Here is a 24,091-nt window from a genome sequence, read left to right as displayed (position 1 = left end):
TTTTTTAAAAAAGAAACTCATTTTTATCTACCTGTGCTCTTTGTAAGTTAACACATTTTAGCTATTTAATATTCGGTAGCTTCCTTTCAGTAATGTTCATTAAAAATAAGCAGGACTCATCAACTTGTACAGCTGATGACTCTAGAGCTAGAAGACAGCCTCATTTACCATCACAGTGAAAAACTGGGGACGCCGCAGAGCCCCCTTGCCAAATAGCAACACTGCGTAAGTGACAACCCACTGTCCTGGGCAACCATATGTGAACAGCTCTCCTTGGTTAGCACTGCTTCATTTGTTGAGTGGCAAAGAGGAGTGATAAGTGTGGAGAAAAAATGCTGATTGCAATGTTCCCAGATTAGCTCCCACAAATGCAGTGAGATTGTGGTCCAGCCTCCAGCCCGGCTGCACGCCGTGGCTCTCAGCAAGCTCATCCACAGCGCCCAGGCTGAAGGGGTGACGGAAGAGAGAACTCTCCGTTTTATACAGGAGGACTGCAGGGTCTCTGGTAGAAACCTCAGCACTGCATCCCGTAATTCGGGTCTACGCCCCTGGGACCTGAGGCAGACAGAAGTTCAGGGGAAGGGCTCGGAGCGATTGAAGCTGGCTGTCTAGCTCAGCAGGTCCAAGACACCAAAAAACCATAGAAGCTCAGACTGATCCTCTCAGGTGTACTCAGCATAAGACTCAGACCCCAAGACACCACCCTCCAGTCCCTGAAAAAGAAGCTTAGGGTACAACCCAGCAGTTCACTCCAGCTGGAAACAGTGCTTTCAGGAGTGCGCACTATGTTCAAGTGACCTGCGTTCAAGTTTGTTTTACTCCTCCAAAAGTGACTGACAGCGGAGTTTGACCATTGTTTATTCCTGTCAAATAAGCTACCAGAGAAATCCAGATATTAAATTTATAGAAGAAGCAATAGTTTAACATTAAGTAATTGTTAAGAATAGCCTAAGCTTGACTCCAAGATGAAAATCCCTCAATGCTAGTGGGACTTTCGATGGTGCTGTCGTCTGCAGATCCAGACATAGGAAACTGCTGTTAGGTTACATAAGCAACAACTAAGTACTAACCTACAGATTTGCTGGAAACAAAAGAAAAAAAAAAATCCAGCCTTGTTTAGATTCCTTATGGATTTCATATCCATTACCTCATCTGAACTCCAAGTCCGCATGTGCTGCTGACATATTGCATTAATACAATAGCACAAATACAGATTTGCATCAATAATTGACAGAGTCATACTAATATAAATACAACATTTCACACAAAGCTGGAAATTGTCTTACACACACTGTGCAGCCCTCACACACATCAAATGAAAAAATGCACTTATTGCTTTTGAAAGTTGCTTAATATAAATTTAAACAAACTATTTCTGGGCATGACTTACTACAAGTAGCCACAGTTTTTATGACCCAATGAATTACAAATTACGTGGCATGTAGACAGACAAGTCTGAATTCAGATTCAGTATTCCCTCAAGATTTCCTCCTAAATGTATGTCAAAGTGAGTAAGTGCAGAACAGCCTCAAACTGAGCTGTGCTCGCCGACTCCTAGGAATTTATGCACATAATTCCTAATCTTCTAATATATTAAGCTTTTGCCAACAATGATTATAAATTAAAGGGTTTCTTATATTCTTCTACATGCCCAGAAGAATTACACATGTAAATTCTCAGATGAATATGAAATGTGCACTTAACTCCAGAGAAGTGATTAGAGGGAAAAACTTCATTCGTTTAATACCAGTGAATTTAGCAAAGGTTTTCACATCAACATTGCATGAAAAATTTGCACGTTGCCGTTCGTATCTGTAGCTGTCTACTGTCTCCCACAGATGCAAAATCCTAATGAAATGGGAACCTCTAAGTATCCTGCTTTTTGAATTCACATGCTAGCTTGGATATTTGCTTCCATAATTATGGAGAGTAGTAGTCCTTGCAAATTATTTCAGCTCTGGTTTTAAAGCGCTGAAGAAAGGACATCTTCTCTAAAAATAAAGTAATTTTCTATTATTTCAGCTCTGGTTTTAAAGCTGAAGAAAGGACATCTTCTCTAAAAATAAAGTAATTTTCTACTACCTTAGCCAGATGTTTGCTACAAAGTAGAAAACAGAACACTTACTCTGCCTCTACTTTACTGAATGAAGGAACATACAACTGGGTTTAGGACCTCGGCAGTAAAAAAGTTCCAATTTTCAGGCCAATTAATACCTGACAACTTCACATTTTACTCTTGACTGTGTGTAGAAACAGGTTTGAGAAACAAGTATATTACCAAGTCTTACCTTGTGATAGCATCTAAAGTAAGCAGCTCGTTCATCTGAGAATTTCTCCAGCCTCTTTGGCCCTTTGCTTGAAGCTTTTTTGAATACTAACCAGCATCTCTGGTAAATCTAGAAACACAAGAGAATAAACTTGGCATCTCCAATGACTTGAATATCACTAATATTTGCATAGAAGTTAAACTCATAAATCAGCTGTTGCTCTGGAGCTACAATTAATGGTTCTTGGTAGCTTAGACAAAAAATAAAAATCAAGTTAATGGATAGTTACATCCTATTTCTTTTGAATTACGATACAATCAGAAATTCTTATGAAGACTGTGCATGCTTGCGTGAAAGGTGATAGGAAGAAAGAGCTGTAATTATGCTTGCAAATGTGGGGCTTTCTAGGAAACAGCTTTTTTAAAAATAAAGCAACACACTCTTCCATGTGGATTCGTTACTGGTTCCAGTCATGCATGCTTAACACAGATGTGAAGAAACCTTGAGCAGACAGGTAGGAATGGAACTTCTATTACACGAGTAAGCAATAAAACTCTAAGTGTATATTCTATGTATAAGGGTAAATGAGGATACATAAGGGAGAAGGAACTCGATTACTGGGTAATGGAAAAGACGGAGCATATAACTGTAGAAACCTAGACCATTCTGACAACTGGCACTTCGCTTTTGGGGTCCAGATGAATTTAAATTCAAGTCCCTTGGAGCAGATTCTGTGCAGAGTGGTTGAAAAAGCACTTTTCCATCTGCAACATTAAGCCACTTCACCTCTCAAACTTCTGCCCCCACTTCTTGCAATCTTCCCACCTATTCTTTAACTATGGCGCACTTTCTACCATCCTCTTACATACAAAACCATAGCTCTCAGCTTAGATAACATACTGGTTGTATAGAAGTAAAGAATTTTATAATCCTTGCCAACTGTTCACAGCCTACATTTAATCAGTAATTCCAAAGTAACACCTGGTAAGTTAGAAATAAAAACAAAACCACCACTAAAATTAGTGTGATTTCAAAGCAAAAAATCTGCTCAGCCATAATCAAGTAGTTCACAGCTCTGGCAGAGCTCCAGCACAGCACGAAGTCAGTGGAGTGATCAGCAACGAGACCCTTCAAAACACCTCACTGCCTCCAGCGAAGCCAGCACCCTCCAGGTAACCCACAGACCATGCAACTCCATCCTTTGAACCCTTGATGGGTTTCTAAACAACGTATTCAGCACAAAACAATTATATCCATGAAAAGTAGCTATAACTTTATTTCCATGCCAAGAATGATTGTTAATTGACTAGCTGTGCTTCTTTCTCTGGCTTTTAGCTGTTTCTATGAAGATGTTAAGGGAACCATATTACTCCCCCCCAGCTTTATTCCTCTGCCTCACATGTGGGCACTCACACTCCTGGCCCACTTGGCTGCAGAAGCATTTAGCATATGGACAGGCTGCTCTGATGCGAGACACCAGCTGAACCCATCAAGATTTCCTTCCAATTTTCCAGCTTATTGGCCACTCAACCTATCCCATTTAATGCAAGGGTTTGAACTGAATTGCTCAAAAATTACTAAACACTGGCAAAAATGAGAACTTACCACCAAAAAACTAAGTCAGATACGCACCCACTGGAAGAGACTTTCTACATTTACCTTCTGAGAATCTTGTTTGCTGGGCCCAGATAACCTCACCACACCTGACAAGAAAAAACCCAAAACCCCACACAAAACAGATTGTTGAAAGTTTGACTCTTCAGTCCTTTTGCTTTTCAAAAACCTGTAGTTTTAAACTACAAATTAGAAGCCCACAGAAGAGAACAGAATCCTTCAGTAATGCATTTGCCTCTATACAACACACACAAGGACAACTACAACATGACGATGTCCTACTCAGGCCATTTCCACTTAGAAGCACCTCTCTGGGTCTGCAAGCACCTCAAAGCTGTCGCTGCAACAATGAACTCAGGAGCACACAGAATTAGGTGCAGAACAGGAGAAAAACATTTTAATACAAACAAGGAAATAAAGTTTTGCTCTGCCTCCAGTGCAGCATAGTTGCAGGATGGTTATTGCCCTTCTAAATGCCACTAGGAGCATAAGTACTATTAACAGTCAACTCCAGTCAGGCATGGTAGATGAGTATGAGTCGGTGTTACTGGAATTTATTACTGTAGTTCAACAATAACTAATCCAAGACTAATTCTTGGATTTAGATCAGAATCAGAGTACAGCTGGGGGGGTAGGGAGGTCGATCAAATCCAAAACTGTTACATGTAAGTACCTCCAAGGATGCAAAAGCCAAATCAGCCTACAATATAAATATTGGACTTTGAGTTTTGGTTCTGCTCGTGTATTGCAATAATTATCATGGAATGGTTTCCCAGCGTTGGAACACATAAAGTCAGTGCCTCAGGACAACATCATCATGACCCAAGTAACTACACCGATAAAGAACAAACGGCATTCATGATGCTAACTTGAGCAAACTGGAGGAAAGGTCATAAAGGTCTCTCCCCTGAACCTCCTCCTCCTTCTGTATGAGCTAATCAGGTCTCTCCTCTTACAGAACCTCTAGGCAGAGAGATTCAGTAGCTCAAAGTCCAATAAAGTACTTTGTTTTGATTAGAAACTATGAACAATTTTTTTCCTGAATATACAGTTTGGAATCACACTAATGTTAGTGATCTGACAGTTAACTCCTCTCTGCTGAGCTTATATAAACAAACTCACAAAGAAGATACATCCCCTCACTCGAAACCTGCTTATCACCTTCAAAAATGAGATAATGGAGCCATCAAGAATGGGTACTATTATCACAGTCACATTTCTATGCTCCCATGACACATAAATCTCACACATAAACATCCAGCATGATCTTAACTGAGCATAACGTACATGATACCCTAAACTTTTAGCAATAAAACAATAAAAAAAAGGGGCTAGACTAGATGACCTTTAAAGGTCCCTTTCAAGCCAAACCGTTCTATGATTCTATGAATAACCAATCTGGCAGCATCTGCCTAGGAGCACTGAGAGCCCTTCAATGCAGTCAACGCACAAAAGAGATGATGTGCCCAAGACAGAGAGCTAATCATACTCTGTTACGAGCTACAATATAAAGCAAGTAATTAGGTCTTTGATGCCATCATGACCTAGTATGTGTCCGAGACTTGTCAGTACTTCTTCAAGTTGAAGACGGTATGTGAACTGTTTACATTTTACAGCTGTTCTAACAGCAGCAACAAGAACCAGCCCCAAATGCTCCTAGGTGCCTACTCCGTCATGAATACTTAGCTCACTTATCCCTCAAATCAACATTTTCATTACTACTCCATGAATAGGAATTAGTTGAAAGTACTGCTGTAATTACCTACACTCCAAACACTTGGGCTGTCAGTGATTAGATAATCCAAACAGCAAATCAGGATCTGATGAGCAGAGAGAGAACAGTAATGGCTGCCATTTGCATAACACCTAAAACTTACAAAGCTCTCCCTGGGAGATCTTCCGAGAATGCCTAACTCAAAATTTCATTCGAGCAAAAATTAGCGTCTGCTTCCTATGGTCCCTCCTGAAAATTTCAGCTTCTAACAGCCCATTGAGCAAGTAATAATGTAAAACTCGAGGGAAATAATGCAACTGTTTGTGAAGTGGATCAGCTGAAACCCAGATAGGTGATCCAATATACATGTCCAAGGTCATATCAAAACAGTTCCATTTTTGGCTCTAAAGATCAGCTGATATAAATCATTACCACAACTGAAGTCAAAGAAGAAGCGACTTCAAAGGAATGATGCAATCTGAGTATTTGGATTCCTGCTCTCAGTGTTGTGCCTTAGGAACCAGGCAGGATTGCTCAGCCATCCCCGTGCTCTTCTGATACTGGACATACACTGCGAAGCAAAGGAACAATTAACCTCAGCTGGAACTGGTCAGCATCTGGCTGAGTCAAGTGGAAAAATTTCTTATGACTACCCCGGGTTTCATGGTTCACGTAGTGGTTTGAGAATACTGTCATGCAGAGAGGGAAGCTGAAACCAGGGGCTTGCTGTCCTACATGATGACCCAGACCCCTGGTCCATCCTGGAAATGGGTGTGGGGAGGGAGACCTGCCAGTCTTCACCACCACCCAACTGATCAGAAAAACAAGATAACCAAAAGCTAGATTTTTACGTGCCTAAAATTTCGTTCTTTATACATGAAGCACAAACTATTCCACACAAAAAACAAACATTTAAATTTAGAAAGCAAATTTGCATTTCAGTCCAAAGCAAGTTTAACCCACCCCTCAATACTTTTGTTCAGCAACCTATCTGAAAAAGCATCTAGAAATAGCAAACTATTTAGAAATTGGAGGGGGGGGGACAGTTTTTGATATCTTGGGGTAGAGGGGTTAAAACTGGCTGTTTTTTATAACTAAGATATATGGCTTCCACTACAGTATGGCAAAGCAAGCCTATTTTACTTCAGGACCAAACAATCCCACCCCTTTTTTGTTCATTATTTAAGAAGGATATAGAGGTCAGAGACAGCAACACAAAGTCTCATCTGGCAAATTTCTCCTTTGCAAACAAGTGAACCTTCAGGGAAAGCTGCCCGATTTTATTCCTGTGTTGTGTTTTTCTGCTCTCTGCCCTAAAACAAAGAATTCCAATGAGCTGCATTTACAGGGACACTGAATTTGCTGGCAAATAAACACAAACTTTGCTTTTTTAAAAGCAGTAGCTAAAAGTACTATCATGCAGCTTGGTATGATTACCAGAAAGCCTGGGCTATTGCCAGAAGCTTGCCTTTTGTGACTGATAACCCCTAGAAACAGCTAATCTAGTAAAGGCACAGCACAATAGCACAAGATATTTCTCACAATATGTTCTGAACTTTTTTTTTTTGGTAGGAAAAAAATGCTGCCACTTTCCCCAAGGCTGGTAGATATTTCACCCACTGAAGTACTCCAGCTGCATATGCAAAATTATTTGAGTGGTTTTGCTAAACTTTGCCGGGGAGCCTCCAGTAGACTGGAGTTCCAGGTACAAGGTCCCTTCCAACAGGGAACTGTTCCCATAGGCGATTAGCCAGCTAGCGCTAAGTACTCAGATCTTCATTCTTTTATTTAAAAAAAAAAAAAAAGCCTTAACATGTCACTTCTGATTCAAAAGGTGGTAAAGAGCCCTGAAACAGAATTCTTAGCCTGAAGGAAATTTGTGAGGAGACTGGATCTAGAATTCTGCTTTGCATCTAGAAAAATGAAATACTGCCAACAAAGGCAGATTGCAGCTCATTCATTTAATTATATTCACTCCTCAGACGTGTCTGAAGCAGTAGATCTCTGTTAGGTAGCTGTTTCTTCATGAAAAACTGGAGGACTGCTTTCTAGTAAAGAGGTCCATGTATCAGCAAGTATGATGATGCCTTATGTACCGTGTTGAATGGGATTGTGTCGCTTTAGTGAAGAGCCCACAATCTTTCCACGACTCCACAAAATGGACGTACTTAATGCGAATGTATTTCTTCCGTAAGGTTATGACTTGCCTCTACTTTTCCAGCCCAGTTTTGTCCCTCACCCACTTCATGCCCATACTGGCAGCTGTGTTCAGCTCTATTTCATTCTGAAAAAGCACAATGCAAGTATAAAACAATTACAAGTAGATGGATTACTAGAAAGAATCAACATAGCTGTAAACATATCTAACATACTGAAATGTGTTTAGCATGACTTAAACGGTGCATAGAAATGTAGACTGGTTCACTGGCTTTGTAAAATAAGCAGCAAAGTTGTCCAATGTTGTCTGTAAAGATCTCATTGCACTTGACAACAAGACAATTTCACTTTCCCAGAATACCCATTTAATGTGTGTTATGAGTAAGCAATATTGCATTATTCATTGTGATCAGGTTATAATGACTACATAAATCAAAGTTGGTTTACATCAAGCTATCTTCTTCTCTAGGGGACTAAAGAAGATGATCTAGATTTCTCCTTCCCCCGAGAAACACATTTGTGGAGAGATAAACCTCACTCCTTCCTCTCATTCAGCATACATCTTCAGAAACAATATTTTACACTAAGAAGTCATCCACAGCTGCTAATAGGGAATGAAGCTGCAATCTTATCTCTGTGCCTGTAGAATGCACAATATTGCTCAGTATTGCAAAGTTTTTTCATCAAGCTACAAAATCCAGCTTTAGCACTGGCCAGAACTTGCCATAAGACCAGTGCACCAAAAAATGCTTGGCAAATCTTTATGAATCTATACGTCTTTTACTTTTACACTTACTAACGCAAGTCACAACAGATGCCTACTGCTCTAAAATACGAGGCATTTTAATCAGTCTTTCCTCTTCAAAATCTCTTTTTTTTTAACCCTTCCCTCCCAACTGGAATTGCATTCAACCAGAAGTGGGATTTTTGTTAATGGTTCAGGCTAAGAACTCCAGTCTTAGTTTAAAACACCAAACAGCTGGATTTGAGCCTGCAGATGCATTCCCAGTCGGCACACTAGTTAGAAGGCAACTTTGTTCTAAATGTTTGGGTTTTGGGTTGTTTTCTTTTTGGTCCTTCATGATTACATGGAATTCATTCCACAGACAAGATTTACTGCTAAAACATCCTCAGCAACTGCAAGTCTGCATGCTGTGATCCAGGGCACATCGTCCGAGCCATGGCAGGGTGTTGAGGAGCATAATCTAAGCACAGACAGTAAAATGGCTCACCCAAGATTACCTAACAATTTAGTAATGGAGCCTTTGTTTTATTTCGTGTCTATACTATGCTCTGTGACAATGGACGTTGACAGGGAAACACAAGCAGCATTTTACAGGTTTTGCTTGTGCCTGGTATGTATTAGTCATTACTTCAGACAAAGGGGAAAAAATGCTGAAGAAAAATGCTGCTGCTGCTAGCACAGGTCACTTCTGGCAGATTTCAAGATGGAATGGGCTCACTGAAAGACAAGAAGGGATTTGCTGATACATTCCAGCCTGGCAGAAGATTATTTAAAAAAAAAAAAATTTTAAAGGGACACCCGGGAGCTTATGAAAGCCCTTTACAGTGAATCACTGCAACTGTCAATAAAGTAATTTAGAAGCAATGTACCCCCTCAAATTGTTGATGCACTCAGCAGCTGGAAGTCTAGAGTTCAGAGGCATCTTAATTACAGATCCTGGCCAGATGATGAAGCACATTACCAGTGAAATCTCTCTGACATACAATCTTTTGAGGGCTTTGGAAGGACACTATGGTTCAGTCCAGACAGGGCAGAGAAGCCATCAGACTTGGGGGGACACCTAAAACAGCATTCTGGACCTCAAGGGGCAGGGAAAGGGCTCCAGGAATGCAGGACACCCAGGAGGGTGACAGCTGGAAAAGAACAGGGATAGCTGCTAAAGCAAAAGGTCATTAAGAAGACAGGGCTGGGATTTAGGACTTGCTTATCCCACATGATTACCATAAGTGTTCTGCAAGGGAGTAATTTCTTTCCCTTCTCAGTGCATGGTGCCTTGAATTTTCATTGGCAGGTGCTCCTTACATGCAACTCACAGGAGACTTGTTGATAAACTAATGTGTAAATAAATTACACTGCGTAATAAACTACACAGCAGATGTAAGGGATAAGCAGTCATGCTGTCTGATGTGATGGAGGACAACACAGAACTTGACCCCATTTTTTTAGTCTCTGTAATGACCGTCTAGAATTTCAGGACCTAAAGACATTAAAAGCAAGACTTCAACTTCCAGTCTACTCTCCCTGCAAAAATGATGAGTTGGATGCAGTACCATTAGAAAGAGAGCACTACCTGAAATATCCTTCCACTTGCAGACCTTTCTTTAAGGACTTACAGCCTTCAAAGTATAGGGTTGCTGGCTGGTTGGGTTTTTTAAAAATCATACACAGAAAAGGTTATAATTCTGGGCTGCATAAGGCCGTTAGAGGAGAGTGCCTCCAAGTGCCAAGAAGCATTTACAGCAGAAACTATCTTTGCTAGTGACAGTTTGAAAAAAGGCAGACTGGAGCTAAGTATCTGATTTGGCTCCTTGAACATCTGCTAAGCTTTATATATGGGCATAGATAAATCTAGGCATGAAACTGGATAGGAGAAAATCAGCCTAGGACTCTACTAAAGGAAGGAAAAATAGTAAAGGCTTCAACGCAGACTCTAAACTGCCTCTGTACAGCCAGCTCAGGCTGCAGAGTGCAGCTGGATGTGCTGTCCTGCTGGGTCAGACTGTTAGTGCAGTCCAGTGAATTAACACAATTTAGTACTGTGTTAGAATTAGGTAACAGCTGAATAACTTAAAAAGACTGCAATGAATTATGGTTTGGAATTATTCTTTTTTGTCACTAAGTATTTTACTTGGTTACTTTAATTACATGGGCTACAGGGGGAAATGGCATTGATACAGCTCATTAACAGTTCATGGAGCTCACTAATTAGTAGATCAGATGCAAAGAGGCTGCAGAGCACACATGCACTAGCCCTTGGTAACAGCTGCTCACAGCTCTAACAAGAGCACAGGCTCACCTGATAAAGCCATGGCAGGGGGATGCTCTCCCGAACTCAGCTTCAGAAGGCACAGGTGGGACCTGCTCCACGTTTGGAGATGAACTGTGCTTGCTCACAAACTCCCAGCAACAGGCTTTGTTTCACCCTCCCAGAGCACACAACCATTTCTAAAAGTTGTGTTTCAGAGTTGGACTTGTAATTTTAAGACTACACATGAGACAAAAAAAGGGCAGAAATTGAATGAATTAGGCCTTTATCTCAGTACAGTAAATTCTTCACCAGCAATCCACCAGCATCCAAAGCCCGAGATGGGAGAAGGGCTTTAGTTTCTCAGTCTTCAGTGTATGACTAACAATTCAGCTGTACCTGTTGCCACTTGCCCACCTGTTAAATTCAGTTAATGATGCTTGCTATGTGCTCCTTGGAGAGCCAAGGATGACAAATGCCCTGCAAGTCCATAACTAACAAATGGGTATAGCTGCCCAGTTCTGGCCTGCTGTCATTCTTTGCCATTCACCAATTAATTTAACTGCAAGCTTCAGAAAGCATCACAGGTTTCCTATAACAAATACGTTATCTCCTACCCCTCCAGACACCTCAAGTAAGCCTCAAGGTTAGTCCAACGTACTGTACCAACAGAAAGTAAGCTTATCTTATTCCTTCCACATTTTTCTTTCAATCCTCTCATCAAAGCTACGCAATCACAGGTCATTCCTCCAGCCTCTCTGGAGCTTGGATCAGTTTTAAAATCAAAGTGAATCTGCATGAAAGAGCAAATAATACTACCAAGTGAGTCACTGCAAGCTGGACTTCACCAAAATAGAGTGCTTTGTTAAGAGTGACAGAATCACAGCCCATTAAATCGTAGTAGCAAGCTCTTCAGCATTGCCTTACAGGATTGCAGCAATAATTGAAGTCATTTGCCTAGACTGCTGGACAGACCGATCCTCCGTTCAAAGCTGCTGCAGGGAGAAGCCCACAGCAGCCAAAATGCATTTCTCTTGTCAAGCACGCTGCTGCACTGGTTGCAGAGTGATAACCCTCACCATATCCTGAATTACTGAAGGCATGTGAACACAAGGATCCAAGTCCCAGCAGACAGCCCAAGGACCTGCGATGAGGAGATGAACTCCATGCGGGGTATAAACTGACGATCCCACACCTAAGGGCTCTGTTGATCTGCCAGAACTTTTGAAGCTACCAACCAGATAAAACAAAATTCAATCAGTTTTCTAGTAAAGATGCAACTGAGGCTGGGGGGAGGGTTTGGTTTGTTTATTGGGGTTTTTTTTCTTCTGTTTTGGGTTGGGGTGGATGGACTGATACTGACTTAAAGAAACACAGACTAAAATGAGGACTCCAGAGCCAGTATTTCCCTGGTAGACTTCAGCTTTCCTCTGGCTCTTGCAGTCCTCTTGCATTTGCTTAGGCTAATCTATACTTGAGTTCAAATGGACAAATCCAACTTCTATCAACTTCTCATGTCCCAGCTGTGTAGTACTAATTAAAGAAAGAGTTCAAGAGTTCATTCACATTTAGGTAGACTCCATCCTCAAGAAAGTATGACTGCTGCATAAAAAACGTCTATGAAAGCTTAGCAGAATACTGTCTTAATTTGCACTACTTCATTTAGCAGAGAATAGCCACTTGTATTTTACCATTAGCACTGTGCCAAGAGCACACCACTCAGTCGTATGCAGTTAATTCAGTACAATCAGCTGATATCCATCCTCACTAGTGTGCAGATATTAGTGGGACCATTAAGAGGAATTTTTCCTTTGCCAACCATAGGGCATTGACAGTTCCCCAGATAAACATTACTCAATAAGTAAAGCGACAGCTTAATCTCCTACATTACCATTACGGGGGACAAATACAACTGATTCTACCGTATTGATATTTTGAATTGAAACAAGTTACATTATTTTCAGTAAAGGGGAAGAAAAACCCACTATTCATTCCAATAGCTTGAACTTTCACTGGTATTTCTGACAGTACTTGATGAAGTCAGACAAGAAGATAATAGGAACAGTCCATCAACTTTCACGGTATACCTAAAACTACACAAACATCAAATTAAGATGTCAGTCTCAGGTGCAGACCTTACTTCTGTTACTTTCTTTCAAGTGTTTCCACAAACACTGCAAAATGTTAATTTATCACTGATCTAACTTCAGAGCAATGCCCATACACACCAACAGGAGAATTACCTTCATACTGTGCAATGAATTGATGACGAAAAGGCATCAAAATCACAAAAGACTAAATTTCACGTCTTTATAACTGGGTTTTCTTTCCCTTTCACTGCCTTTACAGCAATTCTTGGCATACCCTTTCGTATGCGGAGTAACTAGTGCAGTCACCTCCAGCAACCGTACAGACCCTTGTCTAACAAAGGAAGTGCAAATGCTGAAAATGCAGAACTGGGACCCACAACTTGCAGAAGATGAGGGAAGTGTTTGAGAGAAAAGCAGGAGAAAAAGGGTGTTCTGGCCAGGTTTGCATTAGACTTGTTAAAATGAAAACTCCACCTTTAGAACAGGATAGCAAGTGGGTAAGAACCACCTGTTTACTAGTTATCTCAGTTTATGAAAAAAGGCAAATTTGGACTCTCATTGTTTTGCTTATCAAACTAAGTCCGTCTTCCAAGGAAGAATGTGGAAGGCAATTTAGCAGAAAATTTTAAATAAGAAAAAATTTTCTTATGCTGGAAAGCATAAGAAAAGCTGTTCCTGCTCCACAAACGGGCCACCATCCAAAGAGGAATTTCATACTCCAGATAATGATCTGAATAATCTCCTGTCTTCCACCTCTTGAAGAAAAACTATAACAGCTCTTAAGCTTCTATTTTTGGCATTTTGGTGGTGGGTTTTTTGAATCAAATTAGGCTCTCTTGTTTCTCTGCACACAATCCTAAGGATCAGACTGGCCTATTTTTAAGATACACAAACCTCCATATTTCCCAGCTCAGTTTAGAATCATAGCTTGGGCTATGAGCGATATCCAAAACAAACTCAGGTGCTGCCCCAAAATGAAACTCAGACAGGAAAAGCAGTGTGACAAAAAGTGGGGGGCCATGAGAAAGATATCAGACCTTTGCTTCTCCATCCTTTCTTCACAAGGCAAAAATTAAGATACCTTAAGAGAAGAAACAAAAAGTAATTCCACCACATGAGTTGCAAAACATCCTTTTAACTCATCCTGAATACAGTGCTAAGCTAAGCATCCTGGACCTCCAACACATAGATCATGCCAGGTGAGCCACTGCCAAATGATGAGCACTGCTCACGTTCCTCCACCTCAACTACTTTGCTTCGAGGATCTGTCTCAATTTCAGAGGTAATCCCACCAAGACACCTACTGACTTGGGCTCAAATCCCATTAACTCTGTGCCAGAGGAAATCCAAATGGTCTGACTCATTGGCTGACAGACCCGATGCCAGCAGCCAGATGGAGCTGCATTTGGTCTTGAATGGCATTTATTGGTATTCCTCTTCCCTTATCAGCTCAAGGATAAAAGCTCAAAATTTCTAAGCAATGTCCTGGATCCTATCCCTGCTGCCACTGACAAGCTCCAAGTAGTAAGAAATCTTAATATCTGTGGATATGTTCCAACACCTTATTTAACAGTTTTCTAAAAATATGAATATCCAGTGGGCTTAATATCTTGCAGGTTTAAGCTGGTACCTAAGAAATCTGTTCACTTTGTCTCACTGCTTCCAGACTGAAAGGAGCTGTACAGGTGAACACAAGAGTTTTATCAATAAAGCTGCTTTAAATGTAGCTATAGGCAGACAATTTTTCCCTCTCTCCCCCCCCCCCAAACCTTACATCATTCTTGTTTCATTTTCACAGCTCATACTCTAAAATCCCCATATTAGCTTCCTGGCACGCTTATTCAAGCACCAATCTCTTTAACCATATGGTTCTAGTCCTGCAGATTGTCTCTCCCCCATTCTACCTCTACTCCCACAGGGTTTCACAGAAACAGGGCTATGCAAAACTTGTAAAAGTACATGTCATCTTAAATGTTCAACACCAATCTTCTCAATGAAGTTTCTACAGAAGTCAGTTTAATTAAAATGAAAAACAGAAAACCCTGGAAGCTTCATCTCTTTTCAGCTTTTGACAATCAAAAATTTCCACTGAATATTAGGGAAAAAAAAAAAAGGCTGAAGGGCTGAAGTGGACAAGTTCAAAGCTTTATACAAAAGTTTTTCTAAACTTCTAAGCATGAATCAGACATTTTCCCGTCTTCCCATCTAGTCCTAAAGCAAGTGTTTGCAGTAAGCATTAATGCTATACTTCCTGAGGAAGAGTTTATAACACACAATTATTGTATTTTCCCACTTATATCTAGCGTATGGCCACTGTCCAACATGTAAGGTCTCATGCAATACTCACATACAAGACAGATTAACATCCTCCTAATTTTAGGTGAATTTTTCAGCTAATTTTCTAAATATTAAAAAAAAGAGAAAAATCTTTAATATTGCAGGTAAAGTATTAAAGTAAGCAGCAGCCCAGAAACCTAAGAATGACTTTTCATTATGTTTTTAAATCATTCCAGAAATACCTAAGTATTGCACATGTTACTCCATGTAAGCAAGCATTTCCTAGAAACCAGCAACTGGTTACGAAGCTGTGAAGAAGTCAGCTCCCTCCTCTGCCACAAACTGAAGACCGACCTATTACAAACTCTTGTTAGGGGGTTAGTGAGGAGAGCCCTAGCTCTGCACTGGAGGACACCACTTACACCACATTCCTTCCCACTGATGTGATTAAGAGGTTTTGAGCTGGTCAGACCCATCAAGCAAAGAAAATTGACACGCACAGATCTAGTTTCTGTCCTTAACAAGGTTAATACTAAAGAGGGAACAAGTCTACCGCTATAGTTCCAGCAGTCGCATCTTTCAGAAGTGACTCAGTTACTGCTGCCTACTAATTTTTACTTCCCTGATTTCACTATGATCAGGACTTTACTGAATGTGGTTAAGCTGGTTCAGATCACTGTTGAGCAGTGTTCAGAACAACGGCACCCACACAAGCTATTTCTACTACATCTTAACATGGTCCTTGCACCAGTGAGATTGATGATATCAACACAGCTGCTTTCAGAAGTACAGCTTCTGATTTTCCCAATCTTTTCCCTCCACTCCAGGAGGTTAGGTCCTACTTAGTAGCCACATTTCCAGTGCCATTCAGCACTTGCATATGGCCACCCTTGTAATGAGAAATCACTTTATCATGCCCAAGTTGATTTGGAGAGGCACAACAAGAAATTACACTGCCTCATCAATCAGGGCAAGGACACCGAGGAAGGCTGAACCCCAACCAGCATCTTCCCCAGCCAGGAGAGCATCTTGCAAAAAGAACAGTTGTAAGAAAGAGGTCTAGACTGAGCTTAGTTCATCTTCTCTCTCTGAATAACCTTGTTGCTAGAGGTATGGGCAGAGGTTTCTACATCTTTAACAAAGGCAGTGAAAACCATTATTTAAAACTCCGTTCTACACATTTGTTCCCAGAAGATCAGGCCCCAGCAGAGGACAGCAACACAAACCCCACAGGCAGGACTGCAGGAACACAGCAGACGCTGGGCAACCTGGCGCTTGCCATGCCTGAAACCCTGGAGTTCACTAGCTGATCTCCGTGTCCTTAGGAAACTCCCATGGACAAACACAAGTGGTATTAAAATTGCACTTTGGGCCTTCAGCTGCTAGAACCCCGCTAACCCTCACGCTGGACGCTCAGACCTTTTTCTTGGAGCCAGCCCAAATTTCCATGGAGGACCCACTCTCATAGAGGGATGAGGCTGATCATTCCTTGCATAACAAGGAGGTGCCTCCAGCAGATGGGGTTACAGACAACCCCGAGAGCGGGCTGTGCAGACTGCGGATTTAATTAGAAGTGTTATTAAACAGATACGACTGCAAGAACGGTTCTGTGCCTCGCCTCCTAAGTGCAAAGTGGAAGATACCTCATGAGACAGGATTCTGCAAAAAGCTGTTAGCAGTGTTTCCTTTGCCAGACAGAGGTACAAGAAACAGATTGCTAGGTAAAAAAATTCCACCCTTCTCTTCCTCTCTGTGAGCTTTTTTCTCTGACAAACGGATACAGAAGCCTCTGCAGAGACCTGCATTTTTAGGAACAGACACTTAGCTGTTAGGACAGCTCCGTTAAAGTCAATGGATGCTCCCAAATGAGTGGTTTTAATAGCCTGTAATAATTTGATAGTAATACAAACTTGTGGAGGAGACTCCCAGACCTTCACATGCAGGAAATACCTTCATAAAATCATGGCAATAATAAAATAAATCAGGCTGCCTGTTAATAATGTCCACTTTTGAGAATTCTGAACATTATTTTTAGCATTCAGATTGTTTTTCTGGGTTGTGAACATTCAGGGTATCTAGTTAGCAACAGTATATGTTCTAGAAAGATAAATACTTTGTAAGGCTTTTCTAACAAGGAACAAACTGCCAGGACTATTTGTTTTAAGCACTTCTGTCGTGCAGAAGCAGTAATCTATGTATATTAATTCAGCAGCATATGCTGTCCTACACTCTTATTTTAATAACCCTGCCCTTTATGAAGGAAAAATCTTCATCCTCTTCTAGATACAACTCACCTTAATTTTCACATGCAAATTATTTCAGTATTTGCTATTCTGCTTTTAGATACATATGATCGTTACAGTTTTCTTGAATCCCTTGTGAAAACATGCATTTAAGCTAGAGAAGGCTACTTCTACGTCTGTGAGAGCCAAAGTTATTTTACAGCTCCACTTCTTGCAGCTTCACCATGAAATTAAGACAGACAACCTGAAGTAACATGTTGGGAATAGCCAGAGAACAGAAACAGTTTCATCGTTAAAGAGAAGTTTGTTGCAGCTGAAAGCATCACTACTGTTACACTTTCTTTGCTTTACAATGAAAGAAATAAGTATGCAAACAATGGTACATTCAATTTTTTAACTGTAATTCATTCCATGTATCAGCCTGTATTTATATTGGATTACAGCATAGACCTGTGACATCAAAAGTCTCCCAAAATAAAGACATTTTAAGAGCTTTATTAGCCAGACAGGTATCAGCATCAGGAAGTTTGTGACAGAGGGAAGAGTACACGAGAGCACAAACTACTGTAGACGGCTCCACATCTATTTTTAAGCCTTACAAATTTTAAAAAATGCTGTCTATCTTGCTGTTGGATTTTTTCTAGAAGATTGTTCAGTAACACAGTCTACTCACAGTGCCTACGCAGAGCTTTGATCCACCTTGTACCACAGCAGGTCAAGCACCACGTACCCAGAACGAAGCTCACATTTTGATATACCTGTTACATTAATGACTTTAACAGTGACACTGAGAAATGCAGGTACAATGGAAGTAGTGGCATCCAAGGCTGATGTGTTCATAGTAGACAAAGCTTGGGAGAAAGAGTACAGTCATATCTGTATCATCTTAAGGCATGCTCAGAAAGGTATTGTACCCCTGGAAAGCAGCAACGTGTAAGCCACGATGGCCAAACCCTCTCTCGGGAAGAAGACACCTAGTTTCCAGGCAAGTCAGAGAGAACGTTTTTGGAAGCCAGTGTTCTCTAATCAATCAAGTGCTGCACAGAGCCAAACCTGGCTGCGCAAGGCTTTATACATAGCTGTGAATATGTACCACATAGAATAGAGACATCTCTACTCAACACCAGCACATCTCAGCTGGTTCTTTAGGGCACTTCTGTTTGATCAGCACTATTTTGCTTTTAGCTGCAGACAGCTCAAGGCAGTTGCTGTTCATCGAAGAGATTGTTTCCCTCTGACGCTAACAGTACTTCATCAGCTAATGCAACAAGACACTCCAAGTGTGTTACTGGCATACCAGAAACCCGGGGCTGACAGCTAACCCCACGGCATCCTGCGCCAGCAGTCTCCCATACATCAAGAGGCAGGGACAGGCCAGATGCCTGCGAACTCCGCAGAGTCTTCCAAGCAGAGCAGCATTGTCTTCAAAGCCCTGTGCCGGAGGGCAGCCAGCACCCTCCCAGTGCCACCCCATCAGCGCTCCCAACAGTGCTGCCCATACCCTGAGGAACATCATCCACCTTCACAGTGAGCCCCAGCACTTTCTTCTGCCTACACCTTGACAATGGCAGCAGAGGAGATCCTTAGAGCACCTTCTGTACTACATAATCTTTGCTCGAATTGAAATGTGGCTTTCAGCAAACCCGCGTTTAGGTGTGGATGCAGGAAGGGTAAGCTAAGCCTTAACAACAGAGTTCAGTGGAAGTGTTAGATTGCAACAACACACACCACTGGGAGCCTCCCACCCCACGAGGAGAGCTGGGCTGGCTGCACCTCAAAGACTACTGTCAAGTGCCTCTTTCCTTTTAAAGCTCTTCAGGCTCACCAAAGGCCCTCTGTTTCAAAGATCTGTTCCTGTTTTGATTTCTAATTGCTACTTAAACTCTCAGTTGAGCCAGTCCAACCTACAATAAAGGCTCAAGTGTGTTGACAAGCAGCACACATCCACCCATCCTTAAAACGAAAATACAAGAACTGGCCTTTTCATTCAGGAGAAGAAACATCTCCATAATATACTCCCCCTAAGAAAAGTCACATCCGTATCACTGAACAAGACATAATTTGAAAATCATAATCACAAAAATACCTTTTTAGCTACAGAGGCCATACGACGACTCCCCTGTCTCATATATCAATATAAAACAATCAGATGAAAGGTGACTGCAAGCAAAAGCACTCAGGCAATAGAGTATCTTCTTCCCAAAACATAGGTCCAGTGGTCACCACTGATCATCGGTGGAAGCACTGCTCACAGAGCAACACTGGGTTTTTTCATTTTAAGAAATTTTGGGTGGTTGTGCTTTTACACTATCAGCAGTTTTCTAGCACACAACCTCCTCTGTGTCACTGCTAATGACATACCAGAGGGAGACCATTGGCGAAGAGAATTCTTTTTCTCCCTATAAGGATTGAAAGAATAGAGGAGAGTGTACTTTTTCCTGAATATATTTGGCTCTGCAGAAGACACATGTGATACAAATGTTGCTATGGAAACTATTCTATTAAATAATATTAAATTAAATTTACATATTTAAAGTGTGCAAAAGCAGTCCAGGTACAGAACTAATTAGCCTATATTCAATCTTGAAATTACAAAGTAGGGCCTACCAGAATTGTCATTTTCCTTTTAAGACATTTGGTTTTGAGCGAGCTGCTTCTCTGCACCCCTTTCTTTCCAGATGTAGCACCTGCACCCCAGTTATTCAGAAAAGTCATTTCTTGAGATAATTTGTAGATACATGCTCTGCTCCTAGTTCCCTTGGTGATGGAATTACCATAGCATTACAGAGAAAAACCCAGGAGCTGAATTCAGTGTGAAAAGACAATGCACTGATTACAGCTGTGCCACCATAATATTGGAATGTATTTTAATAACTCCCACTTACATCTCATCACACAGAGTACTGAAATCCTTCTCAATTAAACAGGAGTCCTACACAGGGCTGGAGCAGGCTTGTCCTTCCTAATGCTTCCACCGTATGGAAAGTTCTTTGAAAGTTCGTACTTATGGTCGAAAGTATTTTTTTTCCTTCCCCACCTCCAGCTCCAGGGTGTCCCACAGCCCTCCCCAGCACAGCTGCCAGAAGATGAGCTGTCTGCACAGCTCCTTCCCCTCTGAAGAAGCCAAGCTCCCATTAGCCACTGAGTAAGACTGAACCCAAGCTCTTGCTAAAGCCAGGCGGCAGCCCCAGGTGCTCAGCCAGCATCAGTACCGGCCAAGCACATACACACCCGCAGCAAGGAGGAAAACTCACAAAGGAGAAAGGACACGTTTTTTAGCTGTGGCTGTGTACCAATAAGAGGATGCTGACAGTTGCACTGCTGCTGCAAGCAACGCAAGCTTGTCCTGCATGTAAAGAACTTGGGTTAATCATAATTACCCACTGCTACTTGGGTGTTGTAAATCAGGACACCAGGCTTTTAAGCAGCTTATAGAAAATGCAAGTTACAGGAAGAAATCTACAGCCATGTTTCAACCATCTATCATTAAGTAGCAAGCCAAGACTCTAAATTGCAAAGTACAAGGAGATAAAAGCATTACTGGTGATGAAAATACTTATTTCCAAACAAATGGAGCAGCAAGCTTTGAATAGGTCACCTCTCCCTCATAGCACGGCCTCCATCACCAGATCTAAAGCAGTGACAGCCAGATCACAGCAGCTACTGCCTTCCCTCCTAATGACCTCCACAGCACTGGAAAGTCGTTGGGACAGCACGCCCAGAGCAGCATAGGGGAACCAGTTCAGGGCTCTTCATTTGAACAAATCTACAGCCATGGGGAACTCGCTGGGACTTTGCTTGGACTTCTTCACAAAAGCGCTTTACATCACCCCTTTCACACTTTCCAGACATTGATAGTGACAGTGAGACAAAACTTTGGAAATGGAAGGAATAAGATCAAATAAAGAAGCTGTCAAATAAAACATTTAACACTCATTCCATTTCCACAGACACGGTGTTGTTCTTCATTTTTTCCTTTTTTTCTGGCATTCAGCTGTCAAACGCTCTTCTACTAAGAGGGCATTGAAGACTTCCTCACCACCACCCCCTTCAAAGTGTTCTGGAGAGTCTTAATAAAGGAAAGGCAGAGGCATTAACAGAATTCACACCTATCTCAGAGTCAGGTGCACCTTATTCACGTGCCCATTAGGTTTCACTGTTACAGTATGGACAGATGTGTCAAAGTTTAATCTTACTCTTCATTTATGCTGGGCAAACAATACTACTGTCCATTCAGTAATGAAAGGATAGTTACAATACACTAAACCTGCCAAATTTACTACAAGTTATCTCATAATGACGTTATCTCCATCTGTCACAGAATCATGCGGTTCTTCACGAATGAACTATGCCTGCAAGTACAGGTACAAGAAAAATAGCATCTTCTATTTAGAGATGCCTGCTGGAATACTTTAAAATGCTTTTGACTTTCCAAACAAGTCAGGTAGATGCAAGTTACCAAAACTGTAGAGAAGCCATTGAACATGGACACGGCAAGAGAATGAAACTGTAATTGTAATGAGCCAGCAAAAGCTTTCAGGTGACTGCACACAACCCCCCATAACAAATCTGGGTGCAAAACTCACACTATGAACAATTCGGAATTGCCAACTGATTAGTTCTCAGTAAACACAAGAAATGAGTTGCTCTCCTGTCCCAACAGGCAGATGCAATAATTAAGGCATTTTATGTACACGCAGCCTCTCTCCAGGTTGCGTCCACCTCAAGCCACGCTGGCTCGCTAAGGGAGACAGGAGGCTTGGAGCACACAGGTCCCATCACCAGAGCGGCTCTGGTAGCCTGCTCAGAGCAGCAGGTAGCAGCAGCCCATGAGCAGTAGGAACAGACCATGCTTTGGGAGAGCACACGCCAAACAAGGTGCCGTGGGGAACTGACCTGTCACTGCTGCCTATCTAGCACCCACAGCCAAAACTAGGAATGTGCCATGGTAGGAAAAGAACAGACTTAAGTTTATATAAGGAGCTAAAGCGGGCTTTTTGGATTTTCATTCTGTGCAGCTCAAATGCAACGAACTCAAAAGCCCTAAATATACCACCACACCTTCACCTGTCCCACTCTGGACCTTAAAGCCCTGACTTGCAGCAGCCCCCTCCCAGCAACCCCGGGACTAAAGAGTGCTCTCAGCCCTCACCCCTGCCCAAAGTTCCCCGCACCCCCAGACCCCCAGTCCCGAGGGCACAGGCACCCCCAGCCCCCGCCTTCCTCCCGGCCCCCCTCTCCCTCGCCGGGGTCTGAGCCCTCCCCGCTCCCCGTCGCGGCAGCCCCGCAGCCCCGGCCCGAAGTTGGCGGCGGCCGCCCGGCTCCCCACGAAGGGCAGAGCCGGGGGGTGGAGGCAGCGCAGCCTTCCCGGCAGGCAGCATCCCCACCTCCCAGAGGGAGAGAGGAGGGAAAAAAAATAATATATATATATACACACACATGTATATAATGCACATATATATGCGCATTTAGGTGCCTTTATTCTTCTCCCCCTCCCCCCATTTTTTCGGTTTCATGTCTCCCGTGCGGAGACACCCACCGAGCTCAGTTTGCAAAAAGAGGAGGACAAAGGGAGCGGGAAAAGGCAGGAAAAAAAAAAATAAATAAAAAGCCCAGGCGCAGGTGGCCGCGGGGCGAGCCCGGGAGGGGCCAGCACTCACCCCCAGCCGCCGGCTCCGGATGCGCACGTAGCCCTGCTTCACGATGTCGTTGAAATTGGAGGCCATCCTTCCCGGGACAGTCGGAGGCGGCCGGCGCCGCTCAGCCAGCCCGCATGGCCGCAGCAGCCGAGCCGAGCCGCGCCCCACTCCCCCGCACCGCCCCGCACCGCGCCCCGGCCCGGGGGACGGGCAGAGGCAGCGCCCGCCCACCGCCCCGCTGCCGCCCCCGCACCGGCACCCCCGGCCCGCCGCCCCCGGCAGGGTTCGCGGTGCTCGCCGCCCTCAGACAGCGCGGAGGGGCGAACCGCCGAGAGCCCCCCCGCAGCGCTCCCGGTGCCGCCCCGCGCTGACCGGCTGCGGATGGCTCCGCTGGGAACGGTCCGCTCTGCCCCGTCGCGCTGAGGCGGGGAGGCTCCGGCCCGTGCTTTTCCCCAGGAAAGCGGCCTTCCCAGAAAGTCTCTCGGGTGCCGGAAAGTCTGCCAAGTGGCGCGGCTCCAGAATCTCCTTCTGAAGCCCGGTAACCTGAGCTCTGGTCCTGGTGCGCTTCATGGCGTGGAAATGTCACGCGAGCCCATGCTGCACTTTCTAGGCAACGTGTGGCGGCGGCAGCAGCGAAGGACTTGGCCTGGCACTGGGCCCTGGGGTTGCCTTCTGCGTCCCCCGAGTTCTCCTCTTCCAAGAACATGCAAATATTGCCAAGTACGCGTCGAGCCCAGGAGAGAGGGGCTCCAGCGACTCCGCTTGCTCTACACGGGTTACCTGTCAGTGGTACACTATAAGTACTCTGTCCTGGAAAGAGGGACCGTTCGTCTCTCCATGACATCTTTTAATAGCACTGCAAATATAAGCAGTCTGAGGAGGAGGTCAGCCAGATAGATGACTTTGAGAATTATTACGCCAGGGAAATTACAAACTGGGCAGCAAGGAGGAAGGCAGAGAAGAGAACGAGCACCTCGCAGCTGTGCCAAGCGCCGGGCGATGTGGAAGTGATGCCCGTTTTTATTAAGTTGTTCAATGGCTACAAAACTCACCTATGATAAAACTGGCCCCTTCCTGGTTTAAGCACGTAGTTCCTTCAT

The 24,091-nt window shown here is 43.1% G+C and overlaps 1 protein-coding gene across 7 annotated transcripts in view; it reads right to left on the bottom strand.

Moving 5' to 3' along the window:
• The window catches only part of DOK5 (docking protein 5), a 45,032-nt gene extending 21,524 nt beyond the window's left edge, over positions 1-23,508 (bottom strand). For 5 of the 7 annotated variants that reach the window (XM_075438818.1, XM_075438820.1, XM_075438821.1 and 2 more), the window contains exons 1-2: positions 23,013-23,163; positions 2,289-2,396 (exon numbers count right to left, since the gene is read on the bottom strand). In XM_075438818.1, the coding sequence (XP_075294933.1) occupies positions 2,289-2,396; positions 23,013-23,078 (174 nt within the window). In that variant the 5' untranslated portion in view covers positions 23,079-23,163. Of the gene's footprint in view, positions 1-2,288; positions 2,397-6,027; positions 6,167-23,012; positions 23,164-23,363 lie in introns of those variants that run through there. The other 2 variants (XM_075438823.1, XM_075438824.1) reach the window with 2 other exon arrangements.
• Between the last annotated feature and the right edge of the window lie 583 nt (positions 23,509-24,091).

Source organism: Opisthocomus hoazin, chromosome 18 (assembly GCF_030867145.1).
Source record: "Opisthocomus hoazin isolate bOpiHoa1 chromosome 18, bOpiHoa1.hap1, whole genome shotgun sequence".
NCBI classification, from domain to species: Eukaryota; Metazoa; Chordata; class Aves; order Opisthocomiformes; family Opisthocomidae; genus Opisthocomus; species Opisthocomus hoazin.
Note: the sequence above shows the minus strand (reverse complement) of the source record. Positions and strands in the feature narration are given on the sequence as shown.